At 43.8% G+C, this 27818-nt stretch overlaps 1 protein-coding gene across 1 annotated transcript in view; it reads left to right on the top strand.

Moving 5' to 3' along the window:
• SEC24A (SEC24 homolog A, COPII component) overlaps window positions 1-27424 on the top strand; it is a 619052-nt gene extending 591628 nt beyond the window's left edge. Inside the window, exons 21-23 of the mRNA XM_078653273.1 lie at window positions 22866-22958; window positions 24074-24177; window positions 24940-27424. Coding sequence (XP_078509399.1) covers window positions 22866-22958; window positions 24074-24177; window positions 24940-25054 — 312 coding nt within the window. The 3' untranslated portion in view covers window positions 25055-27424. The remainder of the gene's footprint in view (window positions 1-22865; window positions 22959-24073; window positions 24178-24939) is intronic.
• The last annotated feature ends 394 nt before the right edge of the window (window positions 27425-27818 follow it).

The raw sequence follows: 27818 nt of genomic DNA, 5'->3' as shown, positions 1-27818 counted from the left end.
CAACCAAGTCATCAGCTCGGCTGCAGACTCCTCTCTCCTGGCCGCTCATGGGTATTGCCATGGCATCAACCTGAGGCACCATTCCTGGTTGCGCCTTACCTCTCTTAAGCCGGAGGCGCAGCAGAGGGTCGCGAACTTGCCATTTTCAGGGTCGACCCTCTTCGGGAAACATGCGGATGAGGAAATGGCCCGCATGAAGGCAGAAGTAGAGACTCTGAAGGCTGTTGGTTTGGAGCAACCAAAGGAGCAGAAGAAGTCCTTCCGGCCTTGCCAGAGGAGATATGGTTCCCCGAGGCGAGGTCAAGGCAGTCAAGCTGGCCAGCAGCAACAACAGCATCAGCAGTATCAGCGGCAGCCCTTCCAGAAACATCAGAGGGGCAGAGGCGGCCAGCAGTCCTCGGCGAACAAGGGCCCGGCCGGGTCTAAGCCCTATGGGGCTACTTCCCCCTCGTCCGTTACCCGCACTGGTGGGGGGAAGGATACAAAATTACCTGGCAGAGTGAAAAAAAATTACTCCGGACAAGTGGGTGCTGAATATTGTTTCCAATTGATACAGTCTTCGTTTTGTCAGCCCGCCTCCAGCAATTCCACCGGTTCGCTCGCAGTTCCAGCTGCGCGAGCTCCAAGCGGAGGCCGATACCCTGTTAAGAAAAAGGGCGATAGAAGACGTCCCTTTGTCTTCCTGGTATCTTAGTACTGGTACTTAGCAAAGCCGTTGTCGCAACGGCTTTGCTACGTAATGTTCCCATTGCAGATATCTGCAGGGCTGCCACTTGGAAGTCGGTCCATTCCTTTGCTAAGCACTACTGTCTGGACTCTGATGCCAGGGCAGATGCTCAGGTTGGGCAGGCTTCGTTGAGAAATCTGTTTGCACAGTAGGGGTGTTGTCTTTTTCCTCCACCGCCGGATTGGTTGTTGGGATGGGCTTGCCATTCTATTAACTAGATTATGACTGTACACAGAGATCCCCTACTACAGAAGGAGTAGTTTCTTACCTGTAACTCCAGTTCTGTAGTAGGGGTATCTCTGTTATAGTCATAAGCGCCAACCCTCCTCCCCGGTGGGAAAATGATAATGTACTGTATGCTACAGGCCTTGCTTTATACACCGTCAAAAAGAACTGAAAGTAAAAGCTCTTTGGCTGTGCATCCTGGGATACCGAGGGTCTCTGGAGAGTTCCTTAAATGCACGGTATCCCTTTTCCAGACACACAATGGCAGCCTATGGGGACTTGTCTGTCCAACCCTTCCTCTCTATCATTTCAAGGATTTTGGTGAAGGGAAGTTTCTCTATGAGTGAAACTTGGTAATATACGTAAAATTTGGTTTTATTTGGCTATCCTTTTCACTTTAAGTTGAATTGCTGGCCAGTGTAGCCTTGTGGTTATAGGCTGCATTATTTGTCTTTGATTTTCTCTTAATTGTCTATGCAGGACTGCAAAGAAGACAGTTTAAGAGATTATTTTTTGATTGCTCCGGGTCCCCTCACATGGGCGGGACTATTCACTAGATTGACTATAACAGAGATACCCCTACTACAGAACTGGAGTTACAGGTAAGAAACTACGCCTTCTATTTTGCCTTTGTTTGGAGATCAGAAGTTAGGACAGAGTAGCACAGCTGTTTTATATTTCAGATGTAGCAGTGGCACGAGGGAGCAGAGTACAGCAGACTTCCTGCTATCAGTACTGGACGCCTCGCCAAAAGCTGTGTTCTCCTGAGGGTTTAAAAAATAGTGTTCGGGGGAGCAGTCGGGGCCAAAGGCTGCACGTTTTGAAAATAATCGAATGTCAGAAATAAGAATATGCAAAAAAATAAGGAAATGTTATACCATTTTTTAATTGGTAGTCACGTTATGACCAACTAAAACTAGTTATTTATGAAAACGTTTTATGCCACTAAAAACAGTCTGAAATATGGTGTATAGAATAGACGTCATCAATGCAATAACAACCAATATTTCGGAACCATATTCAAGTCACACATGGAAACTGTGTGCTAAATTGTTTTCTCCCAACTTCGCCTGTTTGTCACAAACACTATAAAAAAACTATGTGAAGGTCAAGAAGTTGTATACAAATGTGTAAGTATTTTGTACGCAGGTGTAATTTTAATGTACCTTGCGTCATCAGTGTAAAGCCACCCACGAGTAAAAGCTAAGTTATGCACTTGTGTACAAAATGCTTGAGTGTTGCCAGTGCAGCAGGGCTTCATAGAACTAGCCAGGAAACGATTAACAAGGTAGGTATTTCGCACCCAACACACTCACGGGTTACAACACTGTTTCACAGCACTGGCGAGAATAAACTATGCAAGCTAGGGCTTATGGTACAAAATGCTCGCAAATTCCATGCACTAATTAATACTTTAAATTGAAAAAATACACGCATTGTCGGCACTCCGTTACAGCTACAACAAAGATAAAAGAATGCAGAAAGAATTAAGGCGTGCCCTAATTTAGAAACCAAGCTGTACTCGCATCATGTTTGGAGTCAGAAAGGAAGTCTAGTCACGGTGTTGCAGTAGACGGAGACGCTGCACACCAACAGTCCACGGCAGCTCTTTCAACGAGGCCCAGCTGCAGGTCATAAAATCACCTCTCAGGCCCTCTCTGCTGGCGCTGTAATGCTCTAAACAGAATACACGAGGCGCAGAAGCATGCGCCGTGTATCTGTTTAGAACAGGTGAGAGGGCAGCCAACCCCTCCCTTTCCATGTCGTCACTGTGACAACATGGCAAAGGGAGCAGTGCTGAAAGGCAACCTATGATAGACAAGCAGCCCCGGGAGTACAGGGCTGAAACTGTAAACGCCCGGGGCTGCTTTAGAATATGTCGTTTTTAAAACGTCATTTCTGGGTGGGTCCTGTGGACCCTATTTATTGCAGAATCGGGTTGGCAGCATGTCAGCCCGTACTGCTTAACTTGTAATGCTTCAGTGCTTGTTCTGGCGCTAGACAAATGCACGCTGGCGCAGTTGCCTAAATTAAAAGTGCCTGACGTCCGTTTTGTAGAACGGACTCGGCAGGCCAAGGCAGTGAATTCTGCAGCTTAAGGATAGTTAAAAAGCATGGGAATTGCTTTTAGCAATTTCAATCTATGTAACATTTAATAGGAACTGCTAATGCCATGCTTCATCATAGGGCTGCTACAACATCCCTGTGTAGGCAAACGCCTGGGAAGAAGCAAAGAAAAGGTGAAAGACAATACAAACAAAAATATTTGGATCCATGTAGCAGAACTGCAAAAGTAGAATATTAAAACTATCTCAAGGATGCCCTAAACTAGTCTTCATTCTTTAACTTCTCGGATAGTATTAAAATGGAAAAAAGGGGATAACCCAGAGGGTAATTAGTGCCCCTTCATCCCTCTACAATGCTCATTTTTTGGTTGACCTGTTTCAGCCGTTATTCATCACCCTCAAGGGGTCGTTCGGCCTTCCTCAGGACAAGCAATCCGACTTATTTCATTCCCCTTAATGAATAAAGGAAGTTTTTAGGATATATTTATCCAAGTATAGTGGCCTGATGTGTTACTTTCTATGTACACACTTTCGGATTTCCTGAAATGGCAAACAACACAATGCATTTTTTGTCACATAGGTGGGATATTTCCCCACTGAACAATGCCTGCTTCCTGTCCATACTCTGTGCAGGTATTCATTCCGTAAATGGGATCCATGTATTGCATGTATGATCACACTCGTAGCCCATATTTGTTCATCTTAATGGCCAAACCACCACCATTAATAAACCACACATAAAGGTTCAGTGCAAATAAGAGAGATGGGACACGTAAAACGTCTTACTAAGTTTCACCATGTGTCTCATTGAAACTGGAGTACAAGCGGAAGCGTCTCCCTGTAGTCACGCTCTGTAGCGTAGTATAAAAACACACACATATGCGCATTGATATATTCCCTTGCTCTACAGGCATATCAAGCTGTTCTGCTCCGAGCTCATACTTTGTAAATATTAAAGTCTCACAGACATGCCCCCCTGCTCACGTTCTATCAATTGTTCTTTGCAAGCTGAGACTAGCCTGACTAACATGCAGTACACAAGTTGTCAAAGGTAGAATGCCACTCAGTAGTGCCTCTTGCTGCTTCGTCCAGGTGCTGGTGCCTGTCTTCCTTCTCGTTAAATGTGTCTGACTCAGGTGGGCCATGTCCCCCTTCCGGTGACACACACGTCCAGTCATATGATCAGACCGCCACTGGAATGCTAACTTTGTTAGTATTCTTGTTACTGGCATACTTGCCATGTTATAGGTGGGCACCCGGCCAAATGTAAATATTAAAATTTAAAACCTCAATGCAGTAATAAACCCACCCATGGTCCCTCCCTCAATTTAACTATTGCGAACTTCTGTAATGTGCCTGGCGTGACTGTCACCAGTTGGTGGCTGCTGCGGTGCGTCACTGCTGACTGGTGGTGTCGCCTCATGGGCAGACATCGAAGCCCCGCTCCTGAAAGAATTACAGCGGAGCCACAACTCCCCTTCATTATATTGTGTATTGTGATGCACACATAAAGGACAAAACCTATCCCAATTACAGCCATAGAAGTAGAATTGTTCTACCCCTCCCATAAGTGAGTTGGTGCTTAGTGGAACACCACTGTGTGGAGAGAGCCTTGAAGTAGTCTAATAGTGACATAGCAAATATGCTTTTATCACTGTTATTCCAGCACTTATTTTTTAGTCTAGCATTTTATAGTCAACTCTGTACATCTGAAAACAAATGTCCACTCTATCACCTTACTGGCACTGCATTTGTTTAAACAGCATAAAGCCATCAGAGGTTGTTCAATTGATGCCACTGAATGTCATCCATAAGACCGACCTCATGGCTTCGGATTCGATAAATCCATTTCTGCTACCTCTTAACCAGAAAGATCTTTATGCCTTTGGTGTTATGGGGAATTGTATGTTTGTCTAATAGAGTCCAATGGATATCTTCTGCTGTATGGTTCATTTCAGCGAAGTGTGTTGAGGTTTGTCATGGTTTTTTTGCACTTCATATTACTTTTATGTTCCATTATTCTGACCTTCACCTTGCTAGTCATCATCCCTGGTGCTCAACTTGTCCAATCCTCCCTGAGCTCCCCGTGCCGTTGTCTGCCCCACAGCAGATCGAGACCATGTTGTTATCGTTCAATGTGCTTCTAGTCCCTCTGGCATGCCTTCAGGTCCATGGAATCATATGGGTCTCTAGTCAGGTTACTACCAGTGACTCCCTCTGTGGCACTGTCTGTCCCCTTGGAACATGTTACTGGGCTTGCACCAACTCAGTTACAGACTTCTATTCTGACCCCATGATCCATGCCGGTTCCAGCGGCCCTGAGGCCAATCATGCAAAAGGATGATCTGGTGCCAATACACATGTTAAATCTAGAACCAACGTCAGTCTAAGCTCAACCACTGTGGTACAAGATTTCTAAAACATGAGTTGCCATTCAGCCTAACTCTAAACCTGTACATCTAATGTGTTGCAACTATTAATGGATGCAAACGTCAGATGCAGACGCGAAGGAGAAACGCTAAAGCAAGGGAGAACGGTGAAATCTTTTCAACCCGCAGACTGTTTGGAAATTAGAAAAAAGGCAATACTAGTATTTCATTACTTTACGTACTAGCTGTCCACAGCTCTTGGAAGTATAGATACCTACATATTTGCGCCATCTTTAGAACATGCAATAAAATACATTGCGACGGATCCTTGAAAGCCCTAGTTCTGATGAGGCCCATAAATTACAGGGCTGAAACGCGTCAACATTTGTTTTGAAGACACCATCAAAGAATTAAAAACATTAAAATTGAATTCGAAGGAGTACATAATAACATGTTTTAATAATATACCTCCCAGGCTCCGATAATTTTGGGTGATCTCGTTTCAAAGGAATGCCTTTTATAATTTTTAGAAGCATCCTTCTTTTGAAAAATAAGGGCTACGATACATAAAGGTCCAAAATATGTTAGTTTGTGAACAATGTAAATAGAGTGTATATATATTTTTGTGTTTGTATTGAGTATATATGTTGTGTGTGTGTATATATATATATATATATATATATATATATATATATATATATATATATATATATATACATATATTTGTTGTGTGTATATATATATATATGTTTTGAAAAAGAAGAAAAATTGACTTCTATTCATTTTTGAAGAAAATTACTAAAATAAATAAAATAGCTTGTTTTTGTAACTATCACTGGGTTGACTTTGGCTGCAGATAAATATAAGACACAAAGTTGTGACCAAAACACAGACCCCTTATGGGAGAAGCTATTGGATGCCCTTTTATTTGTTTTGTCCCTACCCTATCAATACCTTGCAGTGGCTATCCACGACGCCTGATCTCTCAAGCAAGGAAACGAGCCTGGTATTGCCACAGGGACACGCTCCTTTTACCACAACCCAAGATTCAAAAGATTCAAAATTACTTTATTCGGTTAAAAAAGCAAGATAACCATGAAAGTAGCATGACAAATACAGTTTACAAGAGGTGAAGTAAGCTTATTTTAAAAACACAAAAGGAAAAGAAAACATCAAAGTATAATTCATATATACAATAAAAAACGATCAGTCCGTTTGAATTAATTTACGGCACTTAAAAACCAGTTTTAAAAATTCTGCAATTGAGGCAACCATAAAAACAGTTTCCATTTTCTGGCACTCTGTAAACGCTAGGCGGCATCTATATACATTTAAATCCTTGAGGATAGGGATGATAAGATTCTTTCGAGGAAGAGTGTAAAATTTACAAAAAAATAATATGTGTATATCTGATTGATGGGATACTTCATCACATGGACAAAGACATAGATCCTTCGACCAACAATTCATCAAGGGGAACGATAATGTCCTAAAAACAATATTCAGTCTAAAACGGGTCAAGAGGTAACGTTCATGGTTGGACATGTACAATGAGAGATATGGCTGCAATTTCTCTCCACATAGAATGTCCTGGTGGGCAGAAACAGTCTTTTTTCTCGCCTCTTCTATATATCTCATTTCCTTGAGGTACACCATACATAGATTTTTCAAATCCCTTCTAGATATATATTCCATGGATTGTGGGTCCTCAAAGTATTGGGGGCAATTTATTTTCCCAAGAAATTTTTTGACGAAGCCTATCCATTTAAAGTTGCTAATATTGTCCAATGCCATGATGTCCTTTAAAATGACCCGATTGACAGCACATTCCTCGTTTGTCCAAACCCTATGCCAAAGAAGAACTGGCTGAATTTTAATAGTATCTGTAATATAGGGTATACCATATTCAGCATGGCATATCATCGTTGCAGTACTTTGGGGTACGGACAAAATGTGACATAAGAACTTGTTTTCCATGGTTTGAATCACGCTAACATTTGAATACCCCCATAATCCGGTACCATAAGTGGCTACAGATATACAGGTTGCATTATAAACAGTTAAAATCTCCTTTATGGGTTTTTTACCTAATTTTTTCATAAAGCATTTTAGGGCCATAATGGTCTTAGAAAATAACAGAGATCTCGCATGAATTGCTGTAGTCCATGAGCCACCTTCATGGAACAATATCCCCAGATACGGGAAGGTAGGGGTCCTTTCTAAGGGATTGGTATTTATAAAGATTGGCTTCAAATGCTTGCTTGTTCTGGACCCACAGAACATAGATAAAGTTTTAGAACAATTAATTTTCAAATCTAAACCAAGCATGAAGGTGTTAAAGGCTGTAACCAAAGTTTGTAAAGCCATTGGTGTGCGTGCCATCAGAACGGCATCATCAGCGTACATCAGTGCAGGGACAGGCCTACCTCTCACCATAGGCATGTCTCTGCCCTCCTGCACGAGATGCTTCTCCATTCCATTTATATATAACAGGAATAAAAAGGGGGCTAGAACGCACCCTTGGCGCACACCCCGACCAATCCCAAATTGTCTACTGCATTCACCATTATTTCCGTATCTGACACTAGCAGTGGCCCCAGAATAAAGCTCTCTCAGAAAACATATAATGGCATTGTCTGCCCCCAATTCGGCCATAATTGACCATAATTTGGTGTGTGACACACAGTCGAAAGCTGATGTTAAATCAACAAAAGTGAGGTATAGACGTTGTTTTTTAACCTTTATATATTTCTGTTGCAAGGTGAAAAGATTCAGACCTTGCTCTATGGTCCCCAAACCCTTTTGGAACCCAAATTGGAAATCACTTAACACCCCATTATCCTCAGCCCAGCTCTGTAGTTTTGCTAAAATCACTCTCCCCAAAATTTTTATAGAGGAGTCCAATAATGAAATTGGCCTATAGCAAGTACAGCTTAGCCTGTCCCCTTTCTTAAAAATTGGGACTATTACTGATGTAAACCAGGTAGGAATTGGGCTATTTACCAAGGCGGCATTAAAAAGCTGAACCAGCAGTGGCCCCCATAATTCGATGTTAGCTTTATAGAGGTCAGCTGGTATGCCGTCTGGCCCTGCTGCCTTGCCCCCCTTAGTCGCCTTCAAACTTGATATAACTTCTGGAAGGGTTACAGTCAAAGTTCTGGTAGTGTCTAACTTTAACATCCCCGCATCCTGGCCTGTGTCAGGGGTTGGTTCCACAGCCTTATAAAGGGAAGAAAAATGAGCCACCCACTCATCTTCTGTGATAGCAATTTCTAAGCGTGCTTTTTGTTCATATAAAAGGGGGGTATTAATAACCCTCCAAAAAGCAGCCGGATCCTTTGATTTTGAGGCAGCGCATAGATTGTCCCAAGCCTCCCTTTTTATCGAGGCCTTCCTGTCCTTCAGTGCTAAGTTGTAGTCCTTCCTAGCAATTCTAATTGGGATTACATCCCGTGGTCTTTTATGAATTGCAAGTCTAAGCTTTGTTAAGGCTCTAGTGCAGTTCCTATCGAACCATTTCCTATTGGACTTTAAAAAGTTTTTCCTTTCAACCCACAAAGCTTCCTTAATTGTACTAGAGATGGTATTAAAATGGGTTATTATATCACAGTGCTCTGCGTATTCATCTAAACAAACCGAGAAACTACTCATGCATTTACTCAATATTTTATACAGAAAATCATCCGGGACCAATCTGCTCCATTTAAGGTTGTAACCATTTTGAGCACCCAACCTCACGTCCTGGACCATTTGGTCCGGACCTTCTCTAGTATCAGCTGCAACAAATAGGTTCTCCATTTTTAATACCTGTGGCAGGTGATCACTCAATGGTAAATCCATGACATTTGCTTTGATCAATCTGCTCGCAGAGCTAAGTGTACATAAATTAAAATCAATAGTAGATGAGGCACCCCGCCCCACAAATGTTGGGGCAAATGGCGTTGTATAATGTGCTAACTCATTTGAAAACCCAAAATTGAAGTTAAAAATCATCTCATTTAGTGAGTCGCCTAGTAGGGTATGTTCAAAATGCGTCAGGTTTACATCTTGTTCCAGCATTAAGCCACAAATACCCTTTTGGCCCTTTTTGCAGAGAGTACAATTAAAATCACCCCCCCATAATAACATAACTTCAGCCCTCTTGCTCTTATCGAGTTCATTTTGCATTTCTGTAGTTAATGTGTCAAGTACATCCTTAATCATGCTATCTGGACAATTATTATAAAAATTAAGAAGGACCATCTTTGGACCCTTCCTTGTGTAGATTACTATTTTTTGATAGTAGCTGGATCCAGGGGAGAAAGAAATTTTATCGTATACTAGGCGATTAGATATGTATACAATCAACCCCCCCTTAGGTCTCCCATGTATACCACCCACCGCCGGGGTGAAGTGTGTTTTATAGCCATTAAGATGTATCGGGGTGGTAGCCCAAGTTTCTTGGAGGGCTAATATTCCCACGTCGGTAATGGCCTCATCCCAGGTTGGATTAGTAATCTTTTGTTTTAACCCAGCCACGTTCCAAAAAAACACCTTACAGTAATCTTTTTCTGCAGGTGAAATATCTACACTGTCCCCTAGTCTATTGACCAGGTTCCCATGTATAGACTGATCCCCCACCTGTATTTCTAAGGTTTCCTCAGACCCTAGACAGCTTATAGAACCCAAGCCCAAAGCGTTGTTAGGCAACAAGTCATCTTCCTTGGTCTCGGGGAGTCAATCCACTCCTTCTAAGCAATCATACCGGTTGTAACACGGGAAAAACGAAGGGAATTGCGGGATGCCTTTGCACCCTAGATCATAACCTTGAGGATAAGAGTAAGGGGGCCTCCCTTTATATTTCACCGTGTTCCAACCATCTTCATGCCTCCCAGTCCACTGTGTGTTGTGGTAGTTATTGTCAAAAGCCTGACCGGTATTACCACCATGGTATCGTTTGTCCCTGGTCCAGCTCCACCTATTATCCGGTTGTTCACCCTCAGGGTAAAAGTAAGATAATGACCTAGCCACAATAGACAAACCATAATTTCTTGGGGGCCTCGATGTAATGAATTCAGCGGTGCGGGGATTCTCAAATGTTATCACCACGCAATCACCGTGTGTCCTTTTTTTATTATTATTATTATAGCCCACCCAAGGAGCCCTTTCAACCATAAGGATATTGCTTTTAAAGGCTGGTGGCAAAGGGTAATTATCGTTTAGCCAGTGTATTGTTTTATTTATAAGTCCCCCATTATTTTCATGTGATTGATTATCAGGTTGTGGGACTCCAGTAAGGACCACCACGTATGGAGATGCTTCTGGTGGTAGATGTATGTTTCTACGTATCTCCCTTTTTTCAACATTAGTTTTATCCTTGGGAGTTTGCGTGGGTGGCGCTACTTTATCAGTTGTGGTTGAATTTTTAGGTATAGGTGTAGGTTTTGGAAGTGGATTATTGGTGGGTTTTGGAGGTGGATTGGTGGTAGGTTTTGATGGTAGATTGATAGTAACGTCATTTTTTGCAACTGTGGGTGGTCTATTCATAGTTGCTTTTTTTTGTGGAACTTTATTGTTCGCATTAAAGCTAGGGGCACTAATATCTTTATGGATGTTAGTCAATATTGTTTCCAGACATCGTAGCCTAACCTCAATAGGTTCTAAAAGAATTTTTAGCATTGCAAAGATGTTATTAGCCATGCTTAGGCTACTACTGTCCTCTCCCCCTCCCGCTTGGTTCTCAACTACCCCACTTAGTTCCAAGATTCCCTCCAAACTACTATCCAGGATGGTTTCATCTGGCAGGCTTAATGTTATGCCCACGCTTACCCGAGGTCCCCCTACGGTGTCATTAATATTGGAGACAGCATCTAAGTTGGTGTTCACATTCGACAATATTGGATCCAGCTGAATTGGGTCGTGGATTTTGATAGTCTGAGGTTTTTTCCCTTTTCGAGTGGTCGTCTTAGTGGACTTTTGTTTAATGCTCTTTTGTTTAGGGATTGCCCCCTCCTTCCTCCCCCTTTCAATTAGGGTACTAGCTGAAATATCATTTTCAAATGCCGCTGGGCCATTTTCCAGCAACAAGGAGAGATTTGGGGTTGCCTCCAGGCCTTCCTGCGAGGCTGGTAAATCAAAACCCTGATCCTTATGTACCATTACTAGTGTTTTTGAAGCGGATACATTATTAGGTGTGCAAGCTTGAGCAATATGGCCCAGAGAGGAACGTTTTGCCATGGCTAAGTCTTGGGACACCCTTCTGTCCATCAGTATGATCCCTTCATCAATGAGGGCGTGTGTGCGTACTATAAAGTCATCTAGGGTACCTGTTAATTTCTTTGCCCCAGCGGCTGCCATGCTTCTGGTCTCTGGGTGATTCATGGCGAGCCCAACAAATGTCCCACTATACAGCAGGAAAGAATTATGGCCAAAGACCAGTACCTATTTCAGTACAACAGGTTCTCAGGTACTCACACTAATATATGGCAGCAAGTTTTAGCCAACTTACAGTTTTGCAGTCTCGATGTCCTTTGGCTATTTACAAACGGGCAGGGTATCTGGCCCAGGCCAGGCTCTGAGGGCCTCTGAGGGCCTAAGAGGGCCCGCCCTTTGCCCGGGCTTAGCCCGGCGCCTGCCCGCGCGCGTCCCGCGACGCGGGAAGGGATGCCCCTTTTTGTGCGCCTCCTGGCGCGCTCAGCCTCGACGCGACTTCCGTCCAGGTCGCGGAGGCTTCTGGGGCTTGTGGTCTTCAACTCCCCCGCTCGGCGGCAGCACTGGTGGTCAGAGGCTGCAGCGGGGGGAGGAGACCAGCGATGTTAGGGGAGCGCGCTAGGCGCCACAAGCAGGTCCCGCGGTGGTGAGGAAGAGCCCAACGGACAACAGCAACGGAGAGCCAGGGAACTCCGGACAGCAGCAACAGCAGGTACCCGGAAAGAAACACGCCCACTCCCCAGCAAGGGATGCCCCTTTTTGTGCGCCTCCTGGCGCGCTCAGCCTCGACGCGACTTCCGTCCAGGTCGCGGAGGCTTCTGGGGCTTGTGGTCTTCAACTCCCCCGCTCAGCGGCAGCACTGGTGGTCAGAGGCTGCAGCGGGGGGAGGAGACCAGCGATGTTAGGGGAGCGCGCTAGGCGCCACAAGCAGGTCCCGCGGTGGTGAGGAAGAGCCCAACGGACAACCGCAACGGAGAGCCAGGGAACTCTGGACAGCAGCAACAGCAGGTACCCGGAAAGAAACACGCCCACTCCCCAGCAAGGGATGCCCCTTTTTGTGCGCCTCCTGGCGCGCTCAGCCTCGACGCGACTTCCGTCCAAGTCGCGGAGGCTTCTGGGGCTTGTGGTCTTCAACTCCCCCGCTCGGCGGCAGCACTGGTGGTCAGAGGCTGCAGCGGGGGGAGGAGACCAGCGATGTTAGGGGAGCGCGCTAGGCGCCACAAGCAGGTCCCGCGGTGGTGAGGAAGAGCCCAACGGACAACAGCAACGGAGAGCCAGGGAACTCCGGACAGCAGCAACAGCAGGTACCCGGAAAGAAACACGCCACAACCCAAAAAGTCTTTGACTAGGATTCCCTTTGTGTCCAAATTCTGCCCACGTAGTAATGAAGTAAGCAAAATCATCAAAAAAACTGCCCAATACTCAGGGCACATGAACCTTTCACTGAACCGCCTCTTTTCTCATATCAACGAGGCAGAAACATCGCCAGCCATGTAGTACATGCCATCACTTGGCCACAACAAGTCAGTGAGAAACACACCATTACATCGGCAAGGGGACTAGATCCAGTGATCGCACACTATAGATGCCAAAACTGTAGTGTCTGTGAACTGACACAAAACACCAAGGTGTTCCTTTATCAGGAACAAACCTACAAACTGAAAAGCCATACCAATTGCAGAACGCATAATGTTATCTATGCCATTACCTGCCGCTGCAAATTAATCTACATAGGGCAAACCATGCAAATGGTAAAACAGAGGGTCATCCAACATAAAAGTAGGATTAACTGTAAAGTACTCACTGCCCCGTTGGTTCCACACTTCCTTGAGCAAGGCCACCAAGATATTGACCTAAGATGGCAGGTGATTGAAAAACTCTCTCTCCCTGTCCGTGGAGGAGACATCAAGACTTTACTAAATGGAGCAGAATGTAAGTGGGTGTCCTTATGTAATTCTGTGGCCGCTGGGCTAAATAGCCTTGACAAATGGAATAACACTATTAGTTTATGAACACTGCTGTGATCTAGTATACTCTGATTACATCTATAGATGTCTCCGTAATTTTTACATATATGTCTTGACACAAATGTGCCTTTGCATTTATGCGCTTCTGATGCCTCACTGATACGCTGGATTGTTCTAACTATTCTCTTAATATGAATGCGCTTCCCCGTCTTTATCAAAGTCTACCTGCATGTTACATTTCCTGTACAATAATTAAGACACACAAGGTTTTGCTGTGATTGTGTGTACGTAACGCTTGTCTCAATCCACAATAATTGTCATATGTTATACCTTATCTAAATGTCTTAGTGATCTAGTGCTATGTGACCAACTGTTCTCTATGTCTACCCTGAACACACAGAGTTAACTTTTACATTCATGCCATCACTTCCGTCCCGCCCCTCGGTCCCGTTCACGTGACCCCCCATTCCCTTTTACTTCCGTATTCCCCGGCGCTTTCCCCTAAGGATATGCTGTGAAGCACTCGCCCGGATCGTGTATAAGCGATGTTAGACCTCATTAACTGGGTCTAGTGTGTTTTTTCACCCTAAAACACAGGTATGTTTTAACATTATCCAGCCGCTACCTCATCCAAATTTGTTAGGTTAAACGGGTCCTGATTATCGTTCCTGTTTGTTTCTAACTATCGCAGGAGCCTGGCCACCGAGAGGGATTCGCCAATACTGCCGCTTCCTCGATAATTCGCCCGGAGTGAACTTTTTAATTAAAAGGTATTTCCCTTAGCTGTAGTTTCCTATGCAATCCCGGCAAGCTGCAATACAACTAGACTGACGACCCGCTTTTATTACAGGTCCCCGGGCATCCAGTACTCCTAGCCTTCCAATCCCCCAGACGAAAGTAGAGGGGAACTATTTATTACAGGTACCCATGTGACTGACCTTTTTGTATCTCATACGCAGTGGTTCAACTAACATCGGCCTGTCCCTCACTACCATGCCTGTTTTACAGGTGATTGCACCATTATTTGAATTCCTGAGACGCCGATCCCAACAGATGTAGGATTCAGGTACTCTCCTTCCCACTTTTTATCTAATGGGGATTGTTCCAACTAGTACCCAATATAGTTACCCCCCGTTTCTCTTTGAATTCCAGTCCCTGGGCGATCAGATATAACGTGCCGGCTCTATTCAATCCCGGCCGTGATCCTCTGCGCGCAGGTGAGACCATCCACAGTGGCTTTCGTACTCCGCTGCCCTCTCCCTTGATTTTAATTGTACATTAATCTTGTAGTGTACTGTCCCTTATCTGCCTACCTCCCCCTCCCTACTCCCCCTCCCACATCTGATCCAACTAGCTGAATGCCCCGCTATTCCTACCCATTCCCCTACCACTGTTTCTTCTAGTGGTCTAAAATTAATTTCTCTACCCACAGCAACCCCAATCGAGACAACCCTGTCCTGAAGATGGTCCACATTGACTAAGGACCGAAACGTCGTCGACTCTCCAGCGCAAATTTCAGGCGCATATTATTGTGACCCCAATTGTTTTTCTTGCAATTTCAGACTGCATTGTAAATTGTCACTGATTTTATGTCACTACTGAGCCACTTATTGTATATACTGCACTTTGCTCACTTTGCGCCGTCCGCCGCTGCACACGCTTGCACTTGAGTCGCCACCCTTCACTTGTACATACCGGGCACCAAGTCTCTCTTAGGGTTGTCACCCTGAAGTATGGTATATGTGCTGTAGATTACTTTTTTTCTCAAAAAATTGCTGCTTCAATATAAAACAACTAAAAAGTATTTTTTCCAAAAACTATCTGAATAGGTGTCTCCTTTCAATAAGTTATGTAATGTTTTTTGCATACTGTGAAAATTGTCTTGAAATTTATACCATCTGGGATATTGTTCTACCTTTGCATGTCAGCTAATGCCACACACCCACACATATTGCAACCTACTCGCATTCAAATTAAAAACATATGACCTGACATATGTCTCGTAGTAGTATCCCGGCCACCAGACCCGGTCACAACTCACCGAGTTCATTAGATAGTCGAACTCTAACTGGCGGAGTGCCAGGGAGACCCCCTGTAAACACAATCTGTGGCAATTGGAAAGAAGGAACAGCTTGAAAAACCTGTCCAGCCATCCCAACTAATAAAGACAGCGCTCCCAACACGGGCCCTCCCAAGAAACCTCCTTACTATTCCAAGGGAGGTGCTCCTCCTGTAGCTCGCCTCTCACCGCTGTGTAGTTCGGGTAAAGTTTGAGCCGGGAGCATTATATTTCCTGTTGACGCGTTCCACGTCCTGATCACGTGGGGCGCGTCTGCATCATACCTGACGTTGCCAAACCGGGCGGAGTCTCCCTCTCTACGTAACCTCACATTACTCCAGTATTGGAAATTTCATAGATTCACATGCCTGAATTATTCCCTGTTGTCGAGACTGGAGTCTCCGGTACATAAAAAAGCAATGCTTAGCAGTATAGCAAACTGAAAAGAGGCCTAGGCCCATTTCCCTTTTGCAACCCATAGCCTTTGTTATGTAAAAAGGCCCAAACTTTTCCCTGAACCAATCAGCTCTCCTCACCCTCTAGAACACTCCTGAGAGAACCTCTTGCCTCTCAGATTGTCTACCGCACGTTGTGCTAGGGAGTCTCTTTTGAGCTCTGCTCAAAATCTTCATTATCTAATCACTTTGGCTGGGATTTGAGGTTATCTTTTTCCAGATTGAGTTATTGGAAGCTTCTCTCTTTCTTCTACCATGGCAGACAAGGAGAAGAAAAGTTTATTTAGAGCTTGTGCCACCTGCTCTAAGAAAAGGCTTTATACAGATGATCCCCATGAAGACTATATATTGTCTTTACCCAGATCATTAAGCGAAGGATTGTAAGATTTGTCGCACTTTCTCCAATAAGACCTTTAGGGATTGTGAAGGAAGGCTTCTACTCTGGCTCCAGAAGGTGAAGGCCAGGAAGTAGATCCTCTCAAGTGACAGTGAGGAGTCTGCCTCATCCAGGAGATCTCAAAAAAGGAGCATATCTCCGCAGGCTCATACCTCAGGTGAGAGACCGGAGAAGACCCCTAAAACGACCACACCAGGGTCTTGGGCCGCAGTCCCTCAAAATCTCCTTCAGGTAAAGCTAAGGAGAAGAAGGGTCATGCTTCAGGGGAGAAACAGGTAAAGGAAACTACCTCAGAGCCTTCAAAATCTCCTCCCAGGGTCAAAATTACCATAAAAAATCATCTTCTACACCTTCTGAGGTAAAAAAATTTGCGTCGACGAAGAAAGCATAGTCGTCGACGAAACCTGAGGTAAAGGCTGAGTTTAAAGCTGTATCGCCGTCAGCTCTTACACCGTCGACGACGATATCGACAACGAGTCCTTCGTCGACGAAGGCATTGACGACCATGACTACGCTCACGTCGTCGACTACGGCATCGACCGTGATTCCGACGACAACGTCGACGGTTATGATTTCGTCGACCAGGGAAAAGACCCTGGAGAAGCGTTTTTTGGCTTGGAAAAGAACAATAACGCCAGAAGTTACGTCTCCAAGTAAGGTGTCGCCATTGGTTCCTTCTCACCTTCTGGAGGAGAAAAATTCGGAGGAAGATGATGGTGGCACTTTTGGATATGCTAGTAGCCCATCGCAACTGAGGGTGAAGTACCAAGAGGAGGACTCACAAGATGAGTATGAGGATTTTCAGAATCATCCCCAACAGCACCACCAGCAGGAACAACGCGAAGAGATGACAAGTGGGCCATCTTCTTTATTGAGGGATCTTCAATCCATGCTGGAGGATTATAGAAAAAGATATCCTGCACCGCAAGCCGCTAAGGAAATTCCTGACGTTACACCTAAACCACGCTCTGTACCTGGTACGCCGGTGTGTAGGTGAGAGATATTACCAGAGCCTCTGCCTAATTCTCTGCCACCAAGACCTCAGCGGGATCCTGACACTACTGATGATGAACATGAGGATGGGGAGATTACGAATCCTAGCAAGGAGTGGGACGATTACCTCATTCCTTCCCCTTCGTCCCCTTCACCGAAACCTGTAGATTCCCAACCAGAGGATATTGGGGGGTTTAATAACCTGATGGAAAGGGCCACTAAAAGATTCGCACTTTCCATGACGGAGGATAAGGCTGAATGTTTCTTATATAACTTTAAAGAAACCGATCGGAGATCTGTTCGGTCTTTGCCGATTGAAAGTCATATTTGGGAGGAAGGCTTAAAGGTTATGGAATCACCAGCTACAGTGACTCCAGTACTCGCAAGACTGGATAAAAAGTATAAAGTGCCTGCAGATGCTCCGGCCTGTCTTTTGGGTCACCCCAAACCGGACTCTGTGATTACACAAGCGGCGCAGCAAAAGTCAAGAAACCAGTCGGCTCCAATTACGACACCCCCGGACAGAGAAGGAAGAAGGCTGGACAACGCAGGAAAGAGATTTTCCTCGATGTCAGCTCTGTTGGTAAAGGCTGCTAATGCTCTGGCCATCCTGGGAATGTACGACAGGCGAATGTGGTGTGACCTGTCACCATATATTGATCGTGTGCCGGAAGCGGAAAGGCAAGGAGCCAGAAAGATTCTTCAGGAGGGGGAGAGGACTTCGGCTGAAGTCATAGACTGCACTATGGATATGGCGACTACTGCTTTCAGATCTCTAGGAGAAGCGGCGGTGCTACGTAGGCAAGGATGGTTACGAGCAATGGCATTTAGACCGGAGGTCCAGAATAAGATCTTGGATCTTCCTTTCAACGGCGAAGACTTATTTGGCAAGCCTATTGATGACGCTCTGCAGAGTATCAAGAAGGGCACTGATACTGTGAAAGCTTTAGGAACTCTGCAATACGGGAGGGTTCCTTTTCGAGGCTCTAAGGGTAGAGGACAATCTTCTTACAGAGGAGGATATCAACAAGGGAGATATTCATCTTATCCCACCACTTCTCAGCCCTACCGTCAGCAGTATACACAAAGACAGTCAGGAGGTTTTACCAAATCTACTCCAAGAGGTAAAGGAGGTCATCAGGGGAAAGACAATGCCCGACGACAATGACAGCCTTCGAATGCTGACCACACCGGATATACTGAGATCGTATGTTCCCCTGGGTGGAAAGATTGCTCGGTTTCTTCAAAATTGGCAAGTAATAACCACGGACCGATGGGTCCTCAACATTATTCAATTCGACCACACTCTAGAATTTCTTCAACACCCCCTTGTACGCCACCGATGCATCACAAGGTCAATCATCTGCATCAAATCCGGAAGGAAATTCCGACAATGCTCCAAAAGGGAACAATAGAACCAGTGCCGAATAAAAAAAAAAAAAAGGAGAAGGATTTTACTCCCGATTTTTTCTAGCCAGAAAGAACATTCTCCAATGGCGTCCCATTCTGGATCTCAGATCCCTAAACACCTATCTCAAACAGCAGTCTTTCCGGATGATTTCTCTGCAGGACATCTTTCTACTTTTAAACCCGGGGGATCATATGACCACCTTAGACCTACAGGATGCGTACTTTCACGTCCCCATCCATCCTTCACACAGGCAGTACCTTCGGTTCATGGCGGCCGGAGAACATTACCAATTCAAGGTACTGCCATTTGGCCTCAAATCAGCTCCAGAGTGTTCACAAAATGCCTGGCTCCAGTGGCGGCTGTTTTAAGGAAACAAAAACATCAGGTATTTCCTTACCTAGACGACTGGTTAGTCAAGGCATCAACAGAAGCACTAGCCAGAGCGTTAACGAGAACTTGCATAGACTTGTTCACCAAGCTGGGGTTGACTCTACACGAGGAAAAATCGTCCCTTCAACCAAGGAAATGGATCACTTTTCCCGGAGCAATCTTAGACACAGAGAGAAACAAAGCGTTTCCCTCCAAAGAAAGACCGCTAAAGATGGTGTCTCACTTCCAGAAGTTTCTAAAAAGAAAGTATCTTTCAGTACGCAGATACAAGTCATTGCTGGGAATAATGTCATCTTGCATCCTCCTCGTGCCTCACTGCAGATTAAGGATGCGACCATTGCAAGAGCAGCTCCACCTACAATGGCGTCAAGCAGAGGGATCCTTCGAAGATGTGGTCCAAGTAACACCGGACATGCTGCAGGCGGCGGCATGGTGGACACAAAGACAAAATGTCTCTCAAGGACTCTCATTCCTCACAGCTTCAGCCCCATTGGTAGTGACAACAGATGCGTCTCTAGAAGGGTGGGGAGCATTTCTGCAAGACCTTCAGGTCAGGGGTCGACGGAAGTTTCACGAGCAGCTGTTGCACATAAACTTGCTGGAACTCAGGGCAGTGCGCCTCGCGTTGCTGGCTTTCCTACCAAGGATCAGAGGTTTGTCAGTGTTGATAAGGACAGACAACACAACTGCGATGCACTACCTAAACAAACAGGGAGGAACAAGATCTCTCTCCCTCTCTCAGGAAGCACAGACAATATGGGAATGGGCTCTACGACAAAGAATATCCATTTCAGCAGAACATCTACCAGGGGATCAGAACACCAAAGCAGATACTCTCAGCAGGCTCAAATCTTCCTGCCACGAGTGGGAGTTGGACCAGGGAGTCCTGGACAACATTTTCTAAACATGGGAAAAACAAACGGTGGACCTCTTCGCCACAAGGGGGAACAAGAAATGCCGCTTCTTCGCAAGCTGGCTTCCCCAGTGGGGATCCTGGGGGAATGCGTTTTCGATGGCATGATCCGACATCTTTGCCTACGCTTTTCCTCCGATTCCCCTCCTGCCGCGGGTGCTGAGGAAGATAAAGAAAGAACCGTGCAGGTTGATCCTGATAGCCCCATGGTGGCCCAGGCAACACTGGTTCGCGGAACTTTCTACTGATGTCGGAGGCTCGACCGATTCGCCTCCAACTGATGCCATCTCTTCTGTCAATGTCCCAGGGACAAGTGCTCCATCCGGACCCGAAATCCTTGCACTTAGCAGCCTTTCTCCTGAGCACTGTGAATTCCAGCATCTGAATATTTCAACATAGTGTAGAAACATCCTAACAAAGGCTAGGGCAGAGAGCACAAACAAAACCTATAAGATGAAGTGGAAGAGGTTTTGTCTCTGGTGTCCACGGAATAAAACCCATTCACTGACGGCGGCACTTCATGAAATCTTACCATACATCTTGCTGTTAGCCAAGTCTGGATTAGCTCACGCTTCTCTAAAGGTGCATTTAGCCGCAATATCCCAATACAGGAGATCTGCCTCAGGCCCTTCCTTATGGTCGGCTAGTATCATCAAACAATTTATGACGGGATTATTCAGAGTTTTCCCTCCAATAAAACCTCCACCACCGCTCTGGAATCTCAACATAGTACTGTCACAATTGATGAAGCAACCTTTCGAGCCCATACACAGGGCGGACCTTAAATTCTTTTCTTGCAAGGTGGCGCTTCTCCTCACCCTAACTTCAGCTAGGAGGGTAGGAGAACTACAAGCTCTCACAATTAGAGTCCCTTTCTTGCAGTTCAAGGAGGACAGAATGATTCTTAGGACTAATCCGAGATTTATTCCTAAAGTGCCGACTGACTTTCATTTGAATGAACCATTGGTGTTGAAACGTTTCTTTTCTCAACCGACAACAGGGGCGGAAAGAGTTTTGCATTCACTGTACGTTCAAAGATGTCTCAAACTCTAATCTAAAAGAGACCAGAGGTTTTCGCAAATCTTCACAACTCTTTGTTGCTTTCAGTGCACCCAGGAAAGGTTTTCCTTTATCAAAATGTGGGATTGCCAGATGGATTTCCAGTGCAATTGTCGATCAACAGGCTGCTGGGAAACCTCCAAAAGCACGAGTTATTGCTCATTCGACGAGAGCAGTGTCCACGTTGTTATTTGCAGGAGTGCCTATTCAGGATATCTGCAGAGCAGCGACCTGGGCATCTACGCACTCATTCACCAGGCACTACTGCTTGGAAGCAGCCACAGAGACTGATGCGGCAGTGGGAGAAGCAGTGCTGAGAAATATCATCCAGTAATGGTGAGCCTTTTTTGCATCCCTCCATCCTTTTCTCTTATTTACAAAGACACATTTATGGTATGGTACTAAGCTTGATAATGTACATGCTGTATTACAGGATGATGAAATGTAAGAAACAAATGTGCTTTGTAATGTCACTGCTCACTATTCTAATTCAGGCATGTGAATCTATGAAAGTTCCAATACTGGAGTAAGAAAACAAGTTACTTACCTGTAACTGTAGTTCTCCAGTATTGGAAGCTTTCATAGATTCACATGCACCCACCCTCCTCCCCTGAGAGGCTCACCTTGGATTTGGCACGAAAAGGGTTTGGTATGCACAAGTGTGCGAAAATCTGAGGGGCAAGAGGTTCTCTCAGGAGTGTTCTAGAGGGTGAGGAGAGCTGATTGGTTCAGGGTAAAGTTTGGGCCTTTTTTACATAACAAAGGCTATGGGTTGCATAAGGGAAATGGGCCTAGGCCTCTTTTCAGTTTGCTATACTGCTAAGCATTGTTTTTTTTATGTACAGGAGACTCCCGTCTCGACGACTGGGAATAATTCAGGCATGTGAATCTATGAAAGCTTCCAATACTGAAAAACTACAGTTACAGGTAAGTAACTTGTTTTCTTACCCGCCGACTATTCTCAGATTTTGCAATCCTGCACAGTGTGTAACGGGATAATGGTTGCACCCATCAAGTCAAATGTGCAATCACAGAAAATAACATTGTCAAACAGATGCGGTACCCATCAGTCGAGTGTAGCATTTTAGATAGTAGAAGTGCAAACACTGGGCTCAAATCGAAGAACAGTTACAAAAGAATACGAGCAATACTAGAACCTGATTACAAGTAAGATGCCCCACCCCTTAGATCTCTAACTGGCCAAGCAACGTGTTTCATACATAGTCCACCTCTGGGGAGTCAGAAACTAGCCTCCCTCAAGGGCTAAATGTGAAATAACAAATAGCTCATTCCTTCTCAATCAGAACATTGACTCATAATTTGCCTCCTTTACATTCGCTTATTGTTTATTCTCTCTCTCAGATGAATGGGCCCACAGGCCAAACAAATGACCTTACTCCTGTTTCCTTTATTCAAAGCAAAAATACTAAGTGTTGACATTCAGTATGTTTGTGTGCAAATTTGCTGCTTTTAATGTAATCAGTACCTCCGAAGATACAAGTCTACAGGGGTAGAGGCTTGTATTTGTTGAAGATGTGCATTCATAATACTAACATAAAACAGAAAATGCTGCGCCTTGGTAATTTAAGTGTGATATTGCAGCATGTGGACTTTTTATTAATAGAAATTTTCTTTTGACTTTCAGATCATGTTTCTGTGGGTTGGAAAGAACTGCGGACTGAGCTTTTTCACTCGGGTTCTCGGGGTACCAAATTATTCATCAATACCACAAACAATGGTAAGATTTGTATTTGATATTTCTGGAGCTATCCTGTAATTCAGGACCGTAGAGGGTTCAACTGGTGCTTGTATTGAAGTCATAGATGGCCGCAGCTGGTGGTCCCTCTCCATCCAGCAGAATACTGACCACAGAGAACACCCAACTGTGTCGCTAGAACATATGTGATACAGCATTCTAGGTTTAAAGGAACAAGTGCCCTAAGCACATTAATGCAAAGACTCCATATATTTTATTCATTTACCAAAATACAACAAGATACTTAATTCCGGTATTTGCCAAACGTAAAAGAAATACATTTAGATGGTTCCTGTTTTTTTTTTTTTTTAAATGTCTTTCATTAGTAATACTGTAAATGTTCTCAAAGCATGCTGCCCCTGGTAACAACAAGGTTAAAAAGTCTTTAATTTCTAGGATGTTAAGTGTTTCAGTCCTTGATCTTTTTGGACATTTTGTGTTTTACATCAAGTATTGAATTTGAGAAATGAGACTCACCGCTGACCTGCCCATCATCCTCTGGCGAGTTGTTTCACTGCCCTAAAGTCCCAGGGAGGCAGAAATCAGATGTAAAGCGTCTGGTGAGCGCGGCATTCAAACGGGCCTGCACCTGTAACTCGTGTGACATCCAGATGGTTGCAACTGCCCTTGTATATGATATTAGGGCAGGTGGAGGTAGAATTATTCTTGTACTGTCCCATTCTCCGTCTGCCACTCATGTTACCCAAGGGCACTGACTAGCTGAGTGTGGGTAGAGTAGGCTGGCAGGAGCTGCACCTGTCTGGTGAACATAGGCCACTGGCATCCCTGCTCGACTCACCCTACATGAAGTGCTTTCACCACTCATCAGGCTCGCTCCTCAGGTCCTGGGTGAGTGTAGCACATGTTGTTTTTCTTTTAAATGGCCGAGTGAACTAATACATTCACTGCACAGATGCTTGATCTCCTGGTCACAGGTTTGAACCCCAGCAGTTCCACTCAGCATGAGCACCACTGAGTGAGGTAACATCTCGCCAAATAGTATATGGGTGAATGTCCCCTATACAAAAGACACTATGTTACTATGTCTGCCAGCAGCAAGGATATCATATAAAATCTACATTTCTGTTTTGTTGCAGGCTCATCTTCCTGAACTTGATACAGCAGAATCAGCCAGGATGATAGCTTTCGTGTCCTGGCTGAGAGAACAAAGGCCATTCTTCCCGACATTGCACATAATACGGTGAGCGGAGTATTTCATAGGTTCATGCTTTTCATAGGCTCGGTCATAAAACAGTGAACTTGAAAACTGCCTAATGCTATATTGATGGGTACGTGTTATACATTCATCGTCCTGCAGTCACAGCTCCCTTTCAGGTCTGTCACGATCCTCAAATGTATGTTTTAGAGAAATAAATGTGACTTGTTTATCATAGGACATCTTTCTGGCTGTATCACTGACAGCGGGAATTAATTCAGTCCGGCCCGAAGGAGTCTACATTTTAATTTCTTCCTAAGCTTGCTCAGGGCAGGACAGAGATAACTGAGCACTTAATTGATTACTTTTTATTTACATGAGCCTATTTTTCCCCCAGAAACCTAACTGTGACAGTGCTGTCACCCCACTACCTGCATTTCCATCATTGCCAAATTGACTTGGACTTATCTGACTTCACCAAGTGACCCACACCCCAGCCTTCTACCATCCCCATTAGGGCCTACCCATCGGTTGAGGAAAACCACCTGATCTACATCGTATTAATATATATGTTAATTTAACCGAACTTTATAACAAACAAACTTTTAGATTTGCTATTGCACTGCGCCACAAAATTAGGCCAGTTTACAAAAGTTGCAACTGTATTCATAAACAATTTGAGAAAGACGATGGCTCTCATTTGGGGTACGTTGATGTCACACTCGTCGGTACTTCCGTTGAGATGAAATTAAACTGATGTCATTCTTCTTAACCCTGTATTAAAATTGCCTTTTTGTGTTTTGAAAGGGATGAGAGTTCGCTGAAACCAAGCTTCCTTCAGAACATGATCGAAGACCGGACGGAGTCTGCCTTATCATACTACGAGTTCCTGCTCCATATCCAGCAGCAAGTGAATAAGTAAACCACTCGAGGGGCTGCTTGGCCCTTCTCTGGACTGGAAGCGACTGCAGTACAGACGAACTCTTCCTTTTGTATTGTCAGCTTTGTGGGCCTCGTGCTATTAATACGATATTTTTCACTGTGATTTCAACAAATTGAAGCAAATAAAGGACCGCGTGAGGACTGAAACAAGTGACTGCACAATATGGTGACTTTTTAAATCAAGGCATAGTGGAACAAGCTGGTTACCTTTATCTTGCTGCAAAATATATTTTGATAAAGTTGCTGTATGAATCACGGAAAAAATGTCTACTGTAGAGGCGAAATACATTTTGTAAAATAAAGCTCGATCTTTGTTGTTCAAAATGTATATTTTTCTCTTTTTATTTCATTTCCTTTTTGTAATATTATTTGGCTGCTAGAAATAACTTTCAGACCTATGTAGGTTGCAAATGTTGCAGAGCAATTATAGGCCTACTGATTACCGACGGAACACTTTCAAGTGAAATCAACGCGACAGGCTAGCAGACTTCAAAGGTAATAAATTAACTATTGGAATCTGAAAATATAGAAGTGCATCAAATTTATGTTTCAAGGACCTTTTTTGCTTCTCTGCACAACTTTTTGTTTGAACAATGTTTTCTTGTTATCATGTGCTCAGAATTTAAGAGGGTTTTTGTTCTGAAAACAGGCCTGGATTTTGATATGCAGGAGACATTAGACTTCTCAGTCGTTTTAGGAGCTATTGAACGTTGCACTATTCTTAGTGCATTCTGAAAATTATGCAGAAGACGAGGTGTCTCTTGCAGAATTTTACGGAGACTGTTGTTGCATTTTATTTTGCTGCAAAGGTGTACTGTGAATTGTGTTCTTGCACCCTCGTTTAGTGAAATAAGCAGACGATCTTTTTTATTAAAAAGTAGGGACAATTCCACAGATGTAAATTACAAAACTGCCCTCTTAATTTCCTTTAATTAAACTTGTGGTAGGCTCCATGACCGTACTTCAGAACCTGCTTCAGTTTTGTGAGCTCTTGGTTGAGCTGTAAAAGGCCAGACAACTTTCAAGGATACTGTGGTCAGTGTGCATCTAATGCAAAGGCACAGATGACTTGAGTTGAATGAGTTGAGTAATGATTTCTTTGCTGTCTTAAAAATGAGTGCAAACCAAATCAATCATTGCAAAAGTGATGGCTAATTTTCATGGTTTTTGGAAAGGGCATATTATTTGCATTATTAGCTGTTTTATTATTGGGGGGAAAAGCCCTGCTTCCAATGACTCCACACTCTGTATGCTTTCGTGAAGCATTTATATTTTCCATTCTTTTATTATGACCCTCTGGAATTTCGTACCTATGCCCAAGCACACTGCCTTTTGTCCTCCACTACACCCCCAACCCCCACAAGCAAACATACATGAATGTGGTGACCTCTGGTTGCCTCTTATCAAAATTGCACATCTTCGCACTTGCCGTTGAAGTAGTTTGTATAAATTGGGTCAAAGCGGTCTGAGTCGAAGTGGGACATTTTGTTTTTGTTGGTAGAAATAAAAGAACGTGGTAAAAAAAAATTCCATAAGCAGATGAACCCTTTTCGGGTAGACGGCTTTTGGATTGTTTGTTATATTAGAGCAATCATAATATGGAGTTTTCAAATATTTAGTAGTGTTGTCTCACCCTTCCACCTTGTGTGGTTGGTTTGAATGAACTACATGGTACATGACCCCTGTTTTCTACAAACCATCTTCAACATCATTTCAATCACGATTTTACACCTGCCTTAAGCTAGGTTAATCCGTCTTGGGTTTCAGATGGTCTTGCTTGAACAAGTGTGCTTCACTAGTCAACTTTTTTTTTTAAATGTCAAGACCTGTTTTGTTATCAACTATATTGTTGGGCTTGGCTCACCATTTACCTTTGTTTGTTTTCATTACAATGTCATATTTTGAATTACTGTTTAATGCTCTCTCCCAGGTTTGCAGTACTACTACAGTGTAAATTGGATCACCATCTTATAATTTTTCATTAGTTTTATTATAACGAATTTATAATAATGGGGGGACCATCAAATGTGATTCATAATTTTATCTTCATTATCACAGTTGTAATCTACACAAGAACAATTTAATTTTGTAAAGTAGTGTATAATATTGTAACATTAAATTCTTGTTCTGATAAATCTCTAAGAATACATATAAACCTTTAATGTGATGATAAAACTCCTGCCCATTTTAATCTCTGGAGGCAAGATTTACTTGTCTTTCTTTTTACAGTTTGTAATATTTTTTTCCTGTTATATTCCTGTAAAGAAAGTCATTTGTAACACATGCAAATGCTTATTTTATCTGTGCTAATTTATCAAATTTGGCTACTCAATAAAATAAATTGAAAGCGCTTGCACATGTGAAAGTCTTATTCTGTATTGAAACCTGCATGGCAATGCAGATTAAGTTAATTGTGGAATTGTTTACGGGTGCACAATGTGATTTTCTTGCAGAAATGTCAATGTAATTGTTTCAGCACTTAAAAGCTAAATCGTTTTAACGTGTATTTTTGTTGTCATTTGTCGTATTTGAGGCAGCACCAAATCTCTCCAGTTTAGTCTACTTGATCTTATAGGCCTTTTAATACACAGTCTGTTTTCATGCAAAGTGTCTAACAACAGGAAGGCAAGCCACACCATTTTCCTGGTCAAATAGGTTTTGTGAATCAGAATATATATCTCAGCTGTAATTTCAATGGAACACGCATATATTTAGCCTTCCTAATAGCTTGACATTACTACTTC

Source organism: Lissotriton helveticus, chromosome 7 (genome assembly GCF_964261635.1).
Source record: "Lissotriton helveticus chromosome 7, aLisHel1.1, whole genome shotgun sequence".
Classification (NCBI taxonomy): Eukaryota; Metazoa; Chordata; class Amphibia; order Caudata; family Salamandridae; genus Lissotriton; species Lissotriton helveticus.
This window is presented reverse-complemented; position numbering and strand designations above follow the sequence as displayed.